Source organism: Cervus canadensis, chromosome 2 (genome assembly GCF_019320065.1).
Source record: "Cervus canadensis isolate Bull #8, Minnesota chromosome 2, ASM1932006v1, whole genome shotgun sequence".
Classification (NCBI taxonomy): domain Eukaryota; kingdom Metazoa; phylum Chordata; class Mammalia; order Artiodactyla; family Cervidae; genus Cervus; species Cervus canadensis.
The window spans coordinates 56,488,918-56,508,220 of NC_057387.1; the positions used below are offsets into that span (position 1 = coordinate 56,488,918).

At 40.8% G+C, this 19,303-nt stretch overlaps 1 protein-coding gene across 5 annotated transcripts; it reads right to left on the bottom strand.

Annotated features, from left to right (window-relative positions):
• Positions 1-766: 766 nt before the first annotated feature.
• On the bottom strand, positions 767-19,241 carry DNASE2B (deoxyribonuclease 2 beta). 5 transcript variants are annotated; one of them, XM_043460833.1, is made up of 7 exons: positions 19,043-19,241; positions 18,339-18,699; positions 13,999-14,176; positions 8,705-8,786; positions 6,025-6,120; positions 4,503-4,700; positions 767-1,386 (listed from the first exon to the last, which is right to left on the bottom strand). In XM_043460833.1, the coding sequence occupies exons 2-7, from the start codon at positions 18,449-18,451 to the stop codon at positions 1,046-1,048; spliced, it is 1,008 nt and encodes a 335-aa protein (XP_043316768.1). In that variant the 5' UTR covers positions 18,452-18,699; positions 19,043-19,241; the 3' UTR covers positions 767-1,045. The 5 variants fall into 5 exon arrangements, with proteins under 5 accessions (XP_043316768.1, XP_043316766.1, XP_043316767.1 ...); XM_043460831.1 differs by having other exon boundaries at positions 6,025-6,186; XM_043460832.1 differs by lacking the exon at positions 19,043-19,241 and adding an exon at positions 18,916-18,951 and having other exon boundaries at positions 6,025-6,186.
• Positions 19,242-19,303: the final 62 nt, after the last annotated feature.

A 19,303-nucleotide genomic window follows, 5' to 3' on the forward strand; every position in this document is an offset into this window, starting at 1 on the left:
GCTAAACTTCCTTTTGTCTTTTCTCACTGCAGGGTGATTCACATTCAAATTCCACCTAATTTTTAAGTGTCAGCTGCGCCAGGCTCTGTGCTAGGTACTTGAGCATACTTAGATATTATCTCCATTTCATAGGGAAGAAAACCAAGGCTTAGAGAGTTCAACTGAATGGCCCAAGATCATACAATTAATGGGCTTCCCTGGTGGCTCAGATGGTATAGAATCTGCCTGTAATGCAGGAGACCTGGGTTCAATCCCTGGGTTGAGAAGATCCCCTAGAGAAGAGAATGGCAACCTACTCTGGTATTCTTGCCTGGAGAATTCCATGGACTGAGGAGACTGGAAGGCTACAGTCCATGGGGTCACAAAGAGTTGGACATGACTGAGCAACTGACACATACTAGCTCAAGAATGACCAATTAGACTTAACCATAAACCACTGAAAAGAACTTTAGGAGGAAAATGACTAAGTAGTTTGATGTACAGAGAGATAGAAATGTCTCTTCTTCAAAAAGAGGTGAGGAGGAGAGTCAGGGAATTCTTTGTGAAGATGAAATTACTCTAGGAGGTGGCCAGTCACTCCATGGACAATTGAGAGCTGACTAATCTGGAACAAAACTTTTCCCTTTCACTCCTTTCATTTTACATATATATTTAAACATATAAAAAATAAATACATATTATATATATGTGTGTATATATATGCATGTTTATGGTATATAAATGAAAGTAGATAAATTGTCATTATTTGGAAGATAACATGGTAGGCATGGGAGAAAAGCATTTTATTTGATGATATGTGGACCATAAGTACTGGAGAAGGAAATGGCAACCCCTTCCAGTATTCTTGCCTGTAAAATCCCATGGACAGATGAGCCTGGTGGGCTATAGTCCATGGGGTCTCAAAGAGCTGGACATGACTGAGTGACTAAAATGATGATGGACAGTAAGTAAATTCACAGGTTTTTAATATATAAAGAATGAATCTAGTAGAAGAAGGCCCCTTATCAGTGTTGAAAATGATAGCACATATGTCCTTTCACCAAGTTTAGCTACAGTTCTCATAATATAAAACTAATCCTTGAAATGCTTGGTAAATGTGCTGATTCTGGGTACAGATGAATCCACCACTTCTGAAGGCTTGGTATGGACTCCGATTTAGGTCTCCAATACATGTCCAGTGATTTTTGGTGCCCTTGTGGGAAATACACCATTTGGCATGATCCTGATAAGAGCTGAAATAAGAGTGTCTAGATATCTTAATTGCTTTGATATTGTAGACATGGTGAGGAAGGGAGCAGTTTGAAGGAAGCTCTTGTCTCTTTCGCTGCCAGGTTTCTGTTAGCAAGTGTGTCTTCAACTGTTGAGCCATCCAGGCTGCAAAGATGTCTAGAGTTTATAAAGAGAAAGATAGTGAGGTTAATATTTATTCTTAGATAAATCCTAAAAATATCCTCAGGAAGAGAATCATCACTCATGCCTGATATGTGGATGTCACAAGCATAATAAATACAACATAATTGAGAGAGTGAATGGGAGAACATTTTGTAAATGCTAAAGTGATATGAAAATAAAAGTTATTATCATTATTACTAAGATGATATTGGTGCTGAAAATGTCTTCTGTTCTGCACAAACAAGGGAGCAATATATGGTTTGGTTTTGTCCTGAAAAGACCTTTGGAAAGACTAAGGCTGGAGAAGTAATCAGAGGCCAGCATCTAGAAATCTTTATAAGCCATGCCAGAGTGTATGAATTTTCCTGAAATCAATGGGAAATTTTTTAATACTGTATTTTATTTATGTATTCTAAATTAGTTAATTTTATTTATTTATTTCTGTTGCTCTGGATCTTCATTGCTGCATGCGGGCTTTCTCTAACTGTGGAGAACAGGGGTTACTCGCTAGTCGCAGTGCACAGGGCTTCTCATTGCAGTGGCTTTTGTTGCGGAGCACAGGCTCTAGGCTCATGGGCTCAGTAGTTGCAGCTTGCTGGCTCCTGGGCAGGCAGGCTTCAGCAGCTGTGGCTCATGGGCTCTAGAGTGAGGGCTCAGTAGTTGTGGTGCAGGGGCTTAGTTGCTCTGAGGCAGGTAGAATCTTCCTAGTTCAGGGACTGAACCCATGTCCCTTGCATTGGTAGGCAGATTCTTATCCACTGTACCACCAGGGAAGTCCTCAACAGAGAATTGTTTAAGGAATGTTAGTGGAGGAATTAATAGAAACTGATTTATGATCATAAATATCAACTGAGAAACCATGTGCAGGATGAATTGAGAAGACTACATTAGATTGGAGAGAGGAAAAACACGAGGTTGTCATAATAACTGTGATAACAAGCACAAGTGCAGACTATGGCCATGACAGAGAGATAAATGTGAGAGTTATTAAGGACCTGGAACTGATTGTATTTGATGATTTGATATGGGGGGGGGGGACAGTGAGAAAAAAGAGGGACTGAGAGTTTCCAGGTGACTATGCAACAAAAGTCCATCTGGTCAAGGCTATGGTTTTTCCAGTGGTCATGTATGGATGTAAGAGTTAGACTGTGAAGAAAGCTGAGTGCTGAAAAATTGATGCTTTTGAACTATGGTGTTGGGGAAGACTCTTGAGAGTCCCTTAGACTGCAAGGAGATCCAACCAGTCCATCCTAGAGGAGATCAGTCCTGGGTGTTTATTGGAAGGACTGATGCTGAAGCTGAAACTCCAGTTTCAGCTGGAGGCCAAACTTCACATGGCCACCTCATGCAAAGAGCTGACTCATTGGAAAAGACCCTGATGCTGGGATGGATTGGGGGCAGGAGGAGAAGTGGGTGACAGAGGATGAGATGGTTGGATGGTGTCACTGACTTGATGGACACTGGTTTGAGTAAACTCCAGGAGTTGGTGATGGACAGGGAGGCCTGGTGTGCTGTGATTCATGGGGTTGCAAAGAGTTGGACATGACTGAGCGACTGAACTGAACTGAACTGATGCAGAATGAGAAAGGGGGTAAGATATGTGAGGGATAGTGATGAGATGAGTTTGACATGTTGAATTTTATGTGGCTCTGCCACTCACTGTTGAATACATCTGTCAGAACACAGGCCTTGGATGAAGATCTAGATTTGGGAATCTCTCAAGGGCTAGCTCAGAGAAGACAACGGCAACCCACTCCAGTACTCTTGCCTGGAGAATCCCATGGATGGAGGAGCCTGGTAGGCTACAGTCCATGGGGTCGCTAAGAGTGGAACACGACTGAGTGACTTCACTTTCAATTTTCATTTTCATGCATTGGAGAAGGAAATGGCAACCCACTCCAGTGTTCTTGCCTGGAGAATCCCAGGGACAGAGGGGCCTGTTGGACTGCCGTCTATGGGGTCACACAGAGTTGGACACGACTGACGCGACTTAGCAGCAGCAGCAGCAGCAGCAAGGGCTGGCTGGAATTGCCTCAAATGCATTGTAGATGAGATAAGGATCAGTAGAGGACTACAGGGCAACCTAATCACATAAGGATTGTGCAGAGGAAGAGGGCATGGCAGAAGAGACTTAAAATCAGGAGGAAGACCAAAAGCCTGTATACTGCCAAGATTCAGGGAGGGAAAAGTTCCAGAAAGGAAACAGTTCCAACTGTGCCAAATTCTGCAGAAGCCATTTCTGTCCTGTTAATTTGGGATATCTAATGCCTACCACAGGACTTGACAAGTAGTAGGCATTCAATAAAGTTTATTCACTATTAAAGGAAGGAAGCAAGGAAGGAAGACTGAGGTCAATTAAGGCTATCATGGGTGACTGGGGATAGATACAGAGAAGCAAGACTGCAGTCAAGGAGCAGTAAGCAAGTAAAGATCCTGAAGAGTTTCTTCAAAATAAATTTAGAAGAAAAGAAAAAAAAACCAAAAAAACAGATATAGGGAATCTAGAATTGAGGGAGGATTTTTTAGGAATGTTCGGGGCTCATAGAGTAGATAGGCTAAAGTACAAGAGGGAGAACAGATTGAATGTAAGAATCCATGTATTAGTTTCTAGGGCACAGAGGGGCACTGCTTCTGTTGGGAAGGGAGGAATCTGGTAAAAAGGAATGAAAGTAGAAATGATTGTTGAGGGTGGAGTGTGCGCTTAAAGTGGTTTCTCCCTCTATTTGCTCTGTGAAGGAAAAAGTGAAGATGAGTGAAGAGACAGGGAAAGGTAAAGGATTTGAGAGTAAGGAAGGCTTAAAATAATTGCTTAGGGAGTGAAAGAAAAGGAAGACAGCTTGGTTCTGTGCCCAACTGAGGCTGGAGACTGAGTTTTTACTGGCCTCTAGTTAGATGGTTGTGAGATACTTTTTTTGGATGGATCAGCAATCCTTCTATTCAAGTGGCTATTGTTTGAATTGATCCTTGATGTCCCTTTTCCCTTTCCTTTTTTGTCTTCCCTCCTTTTCTACTTCTAGACTTCTAAATAATCAGTATATGTGCTCTTTGCATTCCAAAGTGAGTCCAACAGCACGGTTACAACATATTGTTTTGATGATGGTCTTTCTTACCGTCAACAAAAGAATCAGACTTCGCAAAATGGAGGAATTTTTGTCCCTGGGCTGACTGAAGTGTGGTCAGGTGCCAGCCTGGGATCTCTGAGGAGCTGGATCCAGCACACAGCTGGGGCATGTGGATGAGTTTCATGTGAAAGGTTACAGGGATGCAGCAGCTGTAAATATTTGGGTTGTAGACCAAGAGCTGAGAGTCTGAACCACAAACAGTAAAGAAAAGTTGAGAATTAAGCTACAAACGGAAATGCTTGTTGGTACTTTAGATCTTGTTGTGAATTAAAAAACTGAACAGAACAAAAAAACAAAAGTGAAAGTATTTCCTTCTTTAAGCCAATAGCCTTCAAACTTTTAATTAAAATAGTTGACACCTGTTGAGCACTCCCTACTTTTTACTACATTGGTTTACTGATTTAATCATAAGAATATTACCTTTATTATTGGTAAGTTATTTTATCACAATCCTCATTTTATAGATAAATTAATGGAGAATTTATGCCCAAAGCTATAAAACTTGTAAATGAAGGAGTTGATATTCAAACCCAGGCAGGCTGGCCTTGGAGACCATGTGTTTTTTCCCCTATGTGTAAACATACAAAAGTAGAAAACACCCATATACTGATCATCCAGCTCCAAGAATGACCAATTCATCACCGTGCACACCCAGTCTCTATGCTATTAAACTCTCTAATCTTTGCAGGAGCTCAGCTAGCTAGACTAGGGCTTAATTTGGGTAAGAGGCTCAGTGATCCTTTCCATCAGATGGAAATTTGATTAAAAAAAAACATATTTGAAACCTCCTATATTAGAACAAATCACTGTTTACTATTTAGCAGCTCCCTCAGTAAAAAGTGATTGGTAAAATACCATTACTACTTCTCCTCCTCATTTGTACTTTGGATTTTTCAAGTCCAAGTATTTTTGGCCACTTGAGCTTGAGATCTTAAGGGAAAATCATCTGGTTTAGGCTCAGAAGTGTCACATTGGTGGCCTGTAAGCAACATGAGGTCTGCACAATTTAAATAATAAGATGGAGACCATATCAGAAAATCAGAAGATCTCTTTCTCTCTCAATTTCTCTTTCTCTCTCTCTTTTCTGCTTTATATCTTCCCCTAGATTTCTGCTTCCTCTGAAAAATATGGAGATGTAGGTCTTCATTCTCATGGAGCCACAACATAATGGAGTTGCAGCTTTCTAGGAAAGCTAGTGGAGAGTCAACACCCCATTTTGTCAAATTCCCCACTGCCCATGCAATGTCCACTGGTGTCACCCAGTTTTGTCACCTGCCTGGCCCCTGTAGACATTTGAAACTACCACTTCTGATCAAGTTCAAAGACTTCCTTGGACTAGGAAACCAAGGTTCAAAAGTGAGCCTGCCCAAGATCTCATCATGGCAAAACCAATATTGGAATCTAGGTATCAGGGTTTATGAATAGAGAAGCAAATAAAGTAATACATTTATTCATAATTTCCAAATCCCTTCTTAAATATTATGTCTTTTTAAAAACACTCTAATGTTACCTATTGCTTCATACTGGTTGTACTTGAAAGTTATGCAGATGCCAGCTTGTCCATTTCGTCTCCCTGTGGGTGGATAATCATAGCCTTCTTCAGGAACTGGAGGAAAATGGGGAATGGAATGAATCAACCAGAACCCCTGGAGTCTGTTCCACAGAAGTACACCTACCAAAGATATAGTAAATACAGATAAATTAGAAAAACAAGCCTCCTTTAAAAAAAAAAACAGAGTTCAAAGCTACAACATTTAAGCCCTTTAAACTTCAGGCTAATGTTTCCTTAGGCTAATAATGACAAGGATCATGTTCTTTTTCAAAGATTTCAAAACCAGTTAAGGTATACATCACATTGCCCCATTACTGTTGTTAACCCAACACAAAAGGGAGCTAGCGCAGACACCCTGTGAAGAGTTAAGAGGCATTTCATGTTGAAACTACAAGGAAAATTTGTTTTGGCAGAATGCAAATTTGCTAAATTGGAGTTTGACCTCGATAGACTATATAGTCACCTGGCAAGCTTCAGATAATGTCTTTACTGCTAAGCAGCTAAGCTATTTTCAAAACCCAGCTGAAAAACATAGTTGAAAGAGAAAATATCAAATGAAAAAATGTATTTGCAGTAATTTGTTGTGAGAAACTGATGCTCATTTATGTGCAGAAGTCACCCAATTTTATAAGTTTGAAAAAAAAGAAGCAGAAAAGGGGTGGGGGTGGGGATGAAGGAAGCCATGTTCTAAAGCATCCTAGTTACTTGTATTTTGTAAAATCTCTGGAGCAGACAGTATGAAAGCCAGAAAGGAAGAAAGCTGAAAGATTTTCATCATCTTGTGACATGGCACAAAGAACCCTGTCCAACAGGCACCTATGACTATTTCTGTGTTTGTAAATATATCAGGATAATTTGGGTATGCTAACTTGGCTTTCTAGTTTGCACATGACCATGCAGACATAAAAGTCATACTTGCCTTAGTGTTAGAGTAGAAACCAAATGCCTGCCAGTTATTTCTTTTTCAAAGAACACACTTTAAGAAATCACACTGTTGCTGTCTCAGTGACTGTGGAATCAATACCTGCGTTGAGATGGAAAATGTTCAAAGTTCAGTTGCCTCACAGAGCTGCATGACCTCAGGGTCTCTCTTCTGCCCAGATAAGTATGCTGTTTGTCTGAAATCCTAACTTCCTGGTACAAGTGCCACAGTATATTGGAACACCTGTTGGCAGGGAACTCTCCCATATGACATCAGGTTCCACTCCATTTCCAATCTTCTTTCTGAGCCCTTGTATTAACTAACAGAGTGGAGTGATAATGGTGGTGGGAGGTTGGTAAAGAAGAGTTTGCAGAATGTGGCAGGATGTGGCAAATACGACCATCAGGAGGGCAACTTAGCTAAATCAAAAGCTAAGTTGCTTATGGCATTTGACAGCCATTACAAATTAAATTCTTAATCAGAGTTTGCAAACTGGCAGCCCCAGGCCAAGTCTAACCTGCAGATACATTTTATTATGCTTGCAGATTATTTTTAAAACTTTGAATTCATTGCCAGCACTTAAAAACTCGGATTTTCCACAAACTCCTCATTTTCTCTGGAAAAAAATCACATTTCCATAAGGCAAGCTGAGTGGTAACTGCTTCTTTAGACCATGTGTATACTCTCCAGCTCTCCAGTTACCTGCCGGTTCAGCCCCCTTGGCGTGCTGACATCATTTGCCTGACCCTGAAGGCATTTGATTTGGGAACCTTCTGAAAAATACTTATTGCTGTGGGAAGTTGTTCATGGTATATTAAGTTGAAAAGAGTTTGAAGTAGTCACTACAAAAGTTTTATAAAAAATGTTCAAAATATATATTATAGAAAAAATAGAAAATATTAGCCGCAACTGGGGGCTTCCCAGGTGGCTCAGTGGTAAAGAATCTGCCTGCAATAGGAGAAGCAGGTTTGATCCATGGGTCAGGAAGATCACCTGGAGGAGGAAATGGCAACACACTCCAGGATTCTTGCCTGGAAAATTCCATTTTCCAGGAGCCTGGTAGGATACAGTCCATAGAGTCACAAAAGAGTTAAACATGACTTAGTGACTAAACAACAAGATTAGGTATAATTAGCTAATGAATATTAGGATTACAAATTTCTTGTTTACTATCATTTTGACTTATTCAACAACACACATACTTATATACATAGTTTACGAATAGAAAAATATAAAAAATCCCTATAATAAAAATCATTATAATATATAATTGTTAACAAACTTACTATAATATGAAAATTATTTTAAAATACCTTTTCAAAAATGTTTACTGTATTTTAAATGGAACTAAGAAGGGTGAATTTTACTCTGTGTAAATTATACTTCTATAAGCTTAACTAAAGTGTGTGTACACACACACACACACACACACACACACACGAGGCTGGCTAGTATTTCCAGTAGTCAAATGCTTGTATTTTTGCCTTAAAGTATATTTTAAAAATATTGAGAAATAAAATGGTATTTAGGCAAAGGATATTTCAAAGTCAAACTATATTATTATAAACTGTGATGCAGGAATCACTCATCTTGATAACTCAGACCATTAAAAAGAAAAGCTATCTTTTTAGTGTGGAATATAAACCTACTAAAGATAGGATGTTTAAGAAAATGCTGACTTCCAGTAGGAAAGAGAAATAAGAGCCTTTGTCATACCTTTGCTGTGTCCATACTTTCTGCTGTAATTCACGGATTTAGGGACTCCATCATTGTATATTAGATAGGCTGTGCTGTTATTCTGCAGGAATATTTTAAGGTTATAATGGCATAAGTCCTTCACTCATAAGCATTTTTCGCTCACAACATTTCTACTAGCTACCCAGCCTACAATACAGAACTTTCATTAATACACATGAGAAATCATCCATTCCCCTAACAGGCAGATTTCCCATCAATTTGAATTCTGTGCCATGCAAGGCAGGAGACAAGAAGTCCGTCCTCAACTTCGCTGCTTGTGTGACAGGAACCCTCTGCTCTGTGATGTGTGTGTGAGGGCAATACTCCTATTTCTCCCAGTTGTTTTGGACTCATGTTTCTGATGAAGCAACTAGTGTATAATAAAGGAGTCCTTAAATATTTGTTCAGGAAATGAAGTAAGAACAACCAGCCAAGGATTACATCTGGGCTCTTTCCATTGATATTATAGGCACAGCGCAGAGCTGGCTGCCAGGGTTTGATTTCCTCTGCCTGCTTTGTGCTTTACCACTTGGTCATAGCTTCCTGTTTAATCAGAATTCCTCATTCTCTGCTTCTACTGCCCCTTTGTTAGTGGAGGATTTTTCTTCAATCTATTTCTCTGTGTCACTGCACCTTTCCAATTGACATTCCCCTGCTTAAAAAAAGTGGTGTAATTGAATGTGTGATACTGGATTTCCTCTGGGAAGGCAAAATGCTAGTAAATTCTCCAAACAGTTTGCCAAATCTCTGAGTCAAAGTGAAGCTATTACTTTGATAGTGTCTTTTTGTCATGTTTTGGAAACTTGCTTATATTTGTTCAGTGTCATTCCATTTCAATTGTATCATGATGCAGTGACTTTTAATGAAGCCAATAATGTCAATAGTAAAAAGTCCCAGCTATATATTAATAATTAAAAGCAGGAAAGGACAAACCATCTCTGTAAAAAAGGTCTTTGTTTTTCTCTGAGAAAAAAATAAGAGTCTCCTACAGTTGCTTCATTATTTGATTTCATCTAAAACCATTTTTTTTAAGGCATAAGATAGTCTGTATAGCATTTTTGGCTACTATATTCAGGAATATTTGGGGAAATAAGCTGTTTTCTTACCTGAATTTTCCATAATTGACCATAGCTAGTGTTGGCATTCATATTCTCCACTGGAGAACTCTGACAGTTATTCTATGAGCCTGTGTTGAATGTGGTAACAAGGCCATTGTGTGCCTTTAGGGTACAATGTGGAGGGCCTCTGGGAAGATTCAGTGAGGAACATAATTCTCCTAATAGATGAAGTTTATCATTCTAACTAGGAGTATAACAATCAACTAAGATTAAATGGGATGTAACTCTAGTGAAGAGAGGCCCTCTCACAAAGAGGAAAAATCATGAACTAACAATAGGGCCTGGAGATAATCATACTAAGTGAAGTCAGACAGACAGACAAATATCATATGATATCATTTATATGCAGAATCTTAAAAAATGATGCAAATGAACATTTTACAAAACAGACTCACAGACTTAGGGAATAAATTTATGATACAGGCATCGGGGGGAAAGGTGGGGAGGAGGGATAGATTGGGAGCTTGGGATTGACATGTACACACTGCTATATTTAAAATACATAACCAACAAAGACCTGCTGTATAACACAGGGAATTCTGCTCGGTATTCTGTAATAAACTAAATGGGGAAATAATTTGAAAAAGAATAGATACATGTGTATATATAACTGAATCACTTTACTGTGCCCCTGAAACTAGCACAAAATTGCTAATCAACTGTGCTCCAGTATAAAATAAAAATAATAATAAAAGAAGAATAGCAGACCTAGTCCTGTGCCTTTGAACATCTTTATTTCTTTAACTCTTAGTTGGATTTGACTTATTTGACTACTGGATGTTGAACAAGAAGGTTATGGTCCCCAGTCTAGCTGGGAATATAATCAGGCAAATATAGGCAACTGTGAGATGGTCTAAGTGTTATTGTCAAGGTATATGCAAGGTTCTCATTTATTGACACAAAAGCAGAAGAAGGAAAGTATTTCCCAGCATAACCCCAGATATTATCTTAACTTGACATTTGAGATTTAAAACCAGTTAGTCTGATCTTGCTTTCTGCTCTCTGTTAGAAGTTCAATTCTGGGTCGGAAGACAGAAAAGTTGTATTTTCATGGTCACTTCTGGCACGTATGTTCAACTTCCAAAGAACATTCAATCTTATCTGGATATCACCCCCTATTGTCGTTATTCTTCTTTTGGCTCTATGCCAATCAAACATGGCAATCAGCCCCTCTACTGTCATTTTCTTCCAGAATCCACCAGTCATGGCATCGTGTGTGAGCAGGGTATACTGAAGCTAGGAAACACTGAATGGTTTTACATTACCCAGCTGACCTGCTTCAGCCTCCCTCCATGTTTTATATACTTTTTAATTCCTAGCTTCCATCTGCATTTTTTTTTTTTTTTTTTAAGCAGAGCAGTTTAGTTCTCCAGCCCTCCTAGGCTCTGGGACTACTTTTGCACTTCCAAAGATCATTGTTATAGTTCGTCAAACTAAGATCCATCCTTCCCAACCAAGATAAACGACAGAGGCTTTGCAGTGTCACCCTTTCCTTTCTCTTCTCGGGCAGTGTGCAATGGGAAAGGGAAGAATATGTTTATTTTTTCGTTGATGGGTTATACTCCAGGTTTTTCCATCGCCAACCTTGGAAAGCAGAAGCAGCTGCAAGTAATTTTGATTTTACATAATAATTTATTAATTCAAAACAGGCTTGTTGCTGAGACTGAAGAATTTCTAAAAGCCCCTAGGACAGTGTTTGGAACATCACATGTATTCAAATAGCCTACAAGTAAGTTTTGACTTGGTAACTTGGCTCTGAAGGCTGGTGTTAATGACAGGTGAACACAGTGAGTATTTGCACACATAGAGACAGTTCTCCGCACATTTCAAGTAAATGCTCAAATAGACCTGTGCACTATGGTGTCTCGCTGCAAAAAAAGCAAAATGGTTGTCTGAGGAGTCTTTACAAATAGCTGTGAAAAGAAGGGAAGTGAAAAGCAAAGAAGAAAAGGAAAGATATATCCATTTGATGGATATATCATGGCATCCGGCCCCATCACTTCATGGCAAATAGATGGGGAAACAGTGGAAACAGTGGCAGACATTTTTTTTTTCTGGGCTCCAAAATCACTGCAGATGGTGACTGCAGTCATGAAATTAAAAGACACTTACTCCTTGGAAGGAAAGTTACGACCAACCTAGACAGCATATTAAAAAGCAGAGACATTACTTTGCCAACAAAGGTCTGTCTAGTCAAGGCTATGGTTTTTCCAGTGGTCATGTATGGATGTGAGAGTTGAACTATAAACAAAGCTGAGCGCCAAAGAATTGATGCTTTTGAACTGTGGTGTTGGAGCAGACTCTTGAGAGTCCCTTGGACTGCAAGGAGATCCAACCAGTCCATCCTAAAGGAGATCAGTCCTGGGTGATTCATTGGAAGGACTGATGTTGAAGCTGAAACTCCAATACTTTGGCCACCTGATGCGAAGAGTTGACTCATTGGAAAAGACACTGATGCTGGGAAAGATTGAGGGCAGGAGGAGAATGGGACGACAGAGGATGAGATGGTTGGACGGCATCACTGACTCAATGGACATGGGTTTGGGGGGACTCTGGGAGTTGGTGATAGACAGGGATGCCTGGCGTGCTGTGGTTAATGGGATCGCAAAGAGTCAGACACGACTGAGCGACTGAACTGATGGTGTCTCAGATGGTAAAGAATCTGCCTGCAGTGCAGGAGACTTGGGTTCGATCGCCTTGTGAAGGGAATGGTAACCCACTCTTGTGTGCTTGCCTGGATAATCCCATGGACAGAGGAGACTGGTGGGCTACAGTCCATGGGTTCGCAAAGAGTAGGACATGACTGCGCGACTAACACTTTCAGTAGTGCTACAGTCTAACTCAGAATTGTTGTGGGAATTAAATTAGTTGACATATGTAAAGGCCCAGCACATTGTTAAGTGTTGAGTTATTTTACATTTATACTTCTCAATAAGTTGTTCGGGAATGCATAGATGAGTATGAAGTGAAGTGAAGTGAAAGTCACTCAGCCATGTGTGACTCTTTTCTACCCCATGAACTATACAGTCCGTGAAATTCTCTAGGCCAGAATACTGGAGTGGGTAGCCTTTCCCTTCTCCAGGGGATCTTCCCAAACTAGGGATTGAACCCAGGTCTCCGGCATTGCAGGCAAATTCTTAACCAGCTGAGCCGCAAGGGAAGCCCATAGATGAGTGTAACTAGATGTTAATTATTGTTTGATTTACTTGTCATCTCTGGTGGAAAAACAGTATCTTTCACTGGATAGCAGATGTTGCCTGGATGTTGCGAGACTGCTCACGTTGAGGCACTAGGCCTATTTACCCATGTCTCTTTGGCTGGTTAGTTCATTGCCTGATGAGGTCCAGTGTGTGTGCTCAGTCACTCAGTCATGTCTTATTCTCTGTGATACTTAGGACTGTAGCCTGCCAGACTCCTCTGTCCATGGAATTTTTCAGGCAAGCATACTGGCGTGGGTTGCCATTTCCTCCTCCAGGGGATGTTCCCAATCCAGGGTTCAAACCCACGTCTCCTGCATCTCCTGCATTCGCAGGCTGATTCTTTACCGCTGAGCCATCAGGAAAGCCCGATGAAGTCCAGATAGCAGATTTAATCTCCGTTCAGGCAAATGAGTTCCAGGGCCTTGAACTATTTCTTAACCTAGTAACCTAGGTATAGATACTGTAACCCAGTCCTAGTTCTTAACCTACTATTTTGAAAAGGATTAATTAAAAGGAAGACCAAATGGAACCCTTTACTTTTCCCATCAAACTCATCACACCATGGCATGAACAACCCATAACTCATGGCACATTGACCACAGATCTATACTACATTGTAATAGGAAAGAACTCTTCTCTCTAGTTCCTTTTAAAGGGCTAAGATAGCCAGTACTGAGAAAATTGGCAGAGTTTGGCAGCCAAAAGATTTCAATATGTCATTAGTTCAGTGATGCCATTGGACATAGTGCTAAATGTATAAACAATTTGGCATTGCTATGGAGTCTATTGACATATCCCCTAAGGTCTTAGTTAGATTGATTCAGATTCTGAGCTAACTTACTTCCAGTTGCTAGGATTGGGGGTTGGATATGTGAGCAGTTATAACTTTTTGGAAGCTTTGGAGTCTGTATTATGCATTTTATGTGATTCAAATGAATGATTAACCATAACATACCTTGGAGGCAGATGCTTCATACAGTTGTTGTAATGTCCTTCCCAAAACACTCTTGGTGGCATTCATGAGTTGCTTACTCCGACTCCAGCTTCTGGTTGTAGAGTCGAGGTACAGGTACTCTAACCCAGTCTCTCTGCTTTCCTCATCTTGCCTTTTGGGCAACTTATAAAAGGTAAACCTAACAAAGGAAATAATTATGAATTACTAACATTTACTGCGTGTTACCTTTTTTTTAAGTTTTTATTTTTCTTTTAAATCTAGTTTTTAATTGGAAGAAAATTGCTTTACAATGTTGCATTGATTTCTGCCATACAACAATGTGAATCAGGCACGAGTGTGTATATATATACACACATTCATCACACCTTCCTCTTGAGCTTCCCTCCCCTTCTGCCATCCCATCCCTCTAGGTCATCACAGAATGCCAGAACGGGCTCCCTGTGTTGTGTAGCTGTTTCCTATAGCTATCTATTTTACACATGATAGTGTATATATGTCAAGGCTACTTTCTCAATTTATCCCACCCTCTCCTTCCCCTGCTGTGTCCACAAGTCTGTTCTCTATGTCTGTGCCTCCATTCCTTCCCTGCAAATAGATTCATCAGTATCATTCTTCTAGATTCCACATATGTGCATTGATATATTATATTTGTTTTTCTCTTTCTGACTTACTTTGCTCTGTATAACAGGCTGTAGGTTCATCCACCTCACTACAAACGACTCAAGTTTGTTCCTTTTTATGATTGAGAAATATTCCATTGCATATACGTACCACATCTTCTTTATCCATTCATCTGGCAATGGACATCTATTGCTTCCATGTCCTGGCTGTTGTGAACAGTGCTGCAGTGAACACTGGGGTAAATGTGTCTTTTTGAAATGTGGTTTTCTCAGGGTATGCACAGTAGTGGGATTGTGGGATCATATGGTAGATTTATTCCTAGCTTTTTAAGGAATCTCCATATTGTTCTCCCTAATGACTGCATCAGCTTACATTCCCACCAATAGTGCAGGAGGGTTCCTTTTTTTCCATAGCCTCTTCAGAATTTATTGTTTGTAGAATTTTTTATGATGGCCATTCTGATTGGTGTAAGGTGATGTCTCATAGTTTTGATTTGCACTTCTCTAATAATGAGTGATGTTGAGCATCTTTTCATATGGTTATGTCTTATTTGGAGAAATGTCTAAGTATTCTGCCCATTTTTTGATTGGGTTATTTGTTTTTCTGATATTGAGCTGTATGAGCTGCTTATATATTTTAGAGATTAATTTGTCAGTTGCTTTGTTTGCAGTTATTTTCTCCTATTCTGAGGGCTGTACTGACTATTTTCTTGATGGTAGCCACTGTCAAGCATTTAACTATATCATTTCACCTATATCTCACAAAAGGTCTCGAAGTTAAGGAGAGGGATTTGCTCAAGCTTTCTGCCTCTTACATTCCACCCTTACTGTTGCTCCTTCCCAGTGAAGGAAATACAAATCTGACTGTGCGTGTTCTAAAAACATTTACTGGCCTGGTGTGTGAGATCCCTGTGGTGAAAGCCCACATACATTGAAAATGGCTCTTCTATTCTTTCCACAGTTGGTAAGAATGCCAAGGCCCAGGCCTGGACTAGAGAAGTCTTAGATGTGTCTCTGCTGCCTGAAGGGCTTGGCGTGCTCATCTCTTTGCAGCTGGCTGGCTGAATCTGAGATTTGGATTTGGGCATCAGAGTCAGTGGAGGCTGTTTTGAGCCTCTGGCCTGAGCCACATTCTTCAGCTCAGCTTATCGGCACACTCTGCATTGAGGATTCAGGGCCAAGCCCAACCCCAACCAATTAAGTGCGTGCCTTGCTTGCTTTCCTGTTGTCTCCTGTTCGTGTGTTTCCTTTGGTTGCCTCACAGGATGCAGAGGTGGCTGGACCTGCGTGGTATTCAGACGTTCTTGAATCATCTGGCCCAGGTTTCTCAGTGTGCTATATTCACATTTTGGGGCTCATTGTTCTTCGTTCTGGGGGGCTGCCCTGTGAACCGTAGTATCCTTTGCTTCTCCCTGTCAGTAGTACATATTCCCCCAGTCGTGCCAATCAAAAATGTCTGCAGACATTGTCGAAAGTACCTGGAAGGTGAAATTGACTTTGCCTAGCCAAATACCCTTTAATAGCATGAACCCACATTTAACACTCAAATACACTGAAGCAAACATTGTAATTCATTCACTATTACCACGTAACAGCATTTCACTTTACCCAGAAATTCTTCACTTTTCATTGGGTTCTCACCAGTCTTATGCTTCTATTTATGTTCTTTCCTGCCCTGTCCAGGCTTTCTGACTCTCAGGGCCAGGTCCTCACATGTGGCAGGAAACATGAAATTATTCTTTGATGCTGACCTCATGTTCCTCTGGCCTTTAACTCTCACAGTAAGTTTTAGACTCAAGACTGTGCCTCCCTGTGTGCTCAATTCAGCATTCTCTCTGACAGAGACTGCTAAATAATATGTCCATTCATTTGTGGCAAAAATAAATTTTTTGTGCTGATCACAATTTGATGGCCCACCAATGAAAGGTTTGTGAACTATCATGGCACACCAGTTAAGGACTAGTGCTTTTATAAACAATTTTCCTGGGTGACCATATCCAGTTACAATCTGAAGATTCTTGAATCTATTTCTAGCCTCTGTGCTGAGGTCTAGATAAACCCAAATGCAAAGATGGTTCAGAGACCAACTCCATGTTTTTGAAACCAAGTTCATGATACTGTGCAACAAATCTATTCATGCCCTACTCTTAGGGGACACATTCACACAGTCACAGAAGCTAGCAACCTGCAAGTCTTTCTTAACATCTTCCTCTCTCCTACTACCCTCTGCCCATCCATTATCAAGTCTTCTTAGCTGCTCTTCTGCTTTACTTCTACTTCTTTAACTCGAGTATCCAGACATTGTCTGGATACTTTTCTCACCTATTATGCTGCAGAAGTCTCGTTGGTCTCCATGACTCTGCACTGGTTCCTGGCCAATTGGCCTTCACAGTACTGCCAGTGGGCTTTCTAAAACGCAAATCTGACTTATTCAAGTCCCTGCTTGACGTCCCTCAGTAGTTCCCTTTCAAGGTCAAATTCAGTCTCAGCAATTTAACCCATAAAGCCCTTCATGACCTGGCCCTCGCTTATCTCTCTAAGCTCCCCTCTTGCCATTTCCCCATGTTCTCCTGAAGCACAAACATTATTCAACTGCTTCCAGACTTTCCCCACTGTTTGTTGCCTCTGGACCTCCTCAGTGCTTCTCCATTGGCCTGAAATGCCCTGACATCTCCCTTGTCTTTCTAACTAACTTAAAATTATTATCCAAACTTCTCCCAGAGAAGTCTTTTGGGCTCCATCCTCTCTAATGCCCCATCTATACCCTTACCACACAGCTATGAACTCCTTAAGGGTAAGAACTATGCTTTATTCATATTTATATTTTCAAAACTCAGCACAGGACTGGTGTGTGCTCAGTAACTGTTTGGTGAGAGAGTGACTGAGTGTATCTGTGTCCTCCAGCCTCAACTTTACACAAAGCTTGATGCCAACCATAAAAGCAAACCTAAATACACAGCTATGAACTCCTTAAGGGTAAGAACTATGCTTTATTCATATTTATATTTTCAAAACTTAGCACAGGACTGGTGTGTGCTCAGTAACTGTTTGGTGAGAGAGTGATTGAGTGTATCTGTGTCCTCCAGCCTCAACTTTACACAAAGCTTGATGCCAACCATAAAAGCAAACCTAAATATCCTAATTAAAGAGTGAAAAAGTGATCAGAGCTTTTGGAGAATCCATGACTGTAATGCAAAGCTGTGTTTCACCCCTTTGACACTTCAGGAGATCAGTGGCCTCCCACCCACTCTAACAGCTGCCTGTCCTACCCAACAAACAAGGTCAGCCGAACAGTGCTATGTACCATCAAGCCCTCTTTCTCCTTCACATAAGCATACACTCCACTATCAGGAAAAAGTCATCCATCTTCTCTCCTTTGTCAACTTAAAAGGATGCTGGGAGTGTTCTGTTACGAAAACCACAAAACAATTGAAGGAACTTGCCAAATGAGAGAAGCTGTCAGCTCTCCCACACCTCTGTGGCCACCAGCTTTGCCCTGCTAAGAGCGTGAATCAGGCCCACAAGGCACTGCTCAGCTCCTTCTCAAGGGAAAGGTCCCTCATTCAGATCCTACCCCTACCTGGATACACTTTCACTTCCTTTCCTTTTATGGGGAGAGGTGGAGCAGAGGTCTCCTTCAGAACACACAGTGAACCAGGTAACCACAAGTAGTTTGGCTTTCCACTGGCAGGCACCAAGCCTTACATTTCATTTACTTACCAATCCACAGCGTCACCGTCTTCATTTCTGCACGATATTTTTGTTGCCTCCAGGATCCCAAAGAGACCAAGGAACAGCACAGTCAGCAGTGTTCCTAGAAGTCTTGCTGTCATTTTCTGTCACCTTTAGTCCATGGCACAGCAGGAAACCTTCCCCTTGGATGGTGAAGTCTGTTTCAAATCTCCCTCAAACTGTGCTGGCTCTGATGTTTGATTCCATTTACCTCTGCCATTTGCTGTCTGGGCATTTTCAGAATGGGATGCATCCTATGTAATTGTGTGATTCAGTCACAACATGCCAGCGTGATTCCTCATGCCTTTGTGCTGAATTGTTGACTGGTTTGCAAAGTCATCAGAAAGTCCTGGAGAGAAAAAAGGGATGTACGGGTAAATGGAGTGAACATCGTGTGATAGGAAGTTCAGTGGACAGGAGAACTCTGTATTGATAAACAGATGTTGAATTAAATCTATTTCATGTGTTTTCCCCTTATGATTGTTTCTCTATGAAAAGAAAAGAAAGTAATGTAAAGTCACTCATTCATGTCTGACTCTTTGCGACCCCATGGGCTGTAGCCTACCAGGCTCCTCCGTCCATGGGATTTTCCAGGCAAGAATACTGGAGTGGGTTGCCATTGCCTTCTCCAGGAGATCCTCCTGACCCAGGGATTGGACACAGGTCTCCCACACTGTAGGCAGATGCTTTACCCTCTGAGCCACTGGTAAGTCCTCTACGAGTTTCTCTATGAGTGAGGGTAAATGTTTGTGGTTCACCCATTAAACAGAAATGACAAAATCTTATGTCTTAATAATAATTAGGATCTATCACTTGTGATACTCTCTATCTTAAGGAAACATTTCCTAAAGAGTGCTTCAAAGGCTTGCTTCAAAGAAAGGGCAAATTCAGAATTGCTTTTAGCAAAGATGTTTACATATCCTCTCCACCTCCTAGTTTCAGCCACTCAGCAT

What these genes read in the sequence shown, in the direction of transcription:
- DNASE2B (XM_043460831.1), bottom strand. Translation starts at nt 18,451, where the DNA reads ATGACAGCAAGACTTCTAGGAACACTGCTGACTGTGCTGTTCCTTGGT. An exon ending in GACGGTGACGCTGTGGATTG is followed by an intron (nt 14,177 to 18,338) that starts GTAAGTAAATGA and finishes TTCCTTTGTTAG; the next exon opens with GTTTACCTTTTATAAGTTGC. An exon ending in GTCTGATTCTTTTGTTGACG is followed by an intron (nt 1,387 to 4,502) that starts GTAAGAAAGACC and finishes TATAAACTCTAG; the next exon opens with ACATCTTTGCAGCCTGGATG.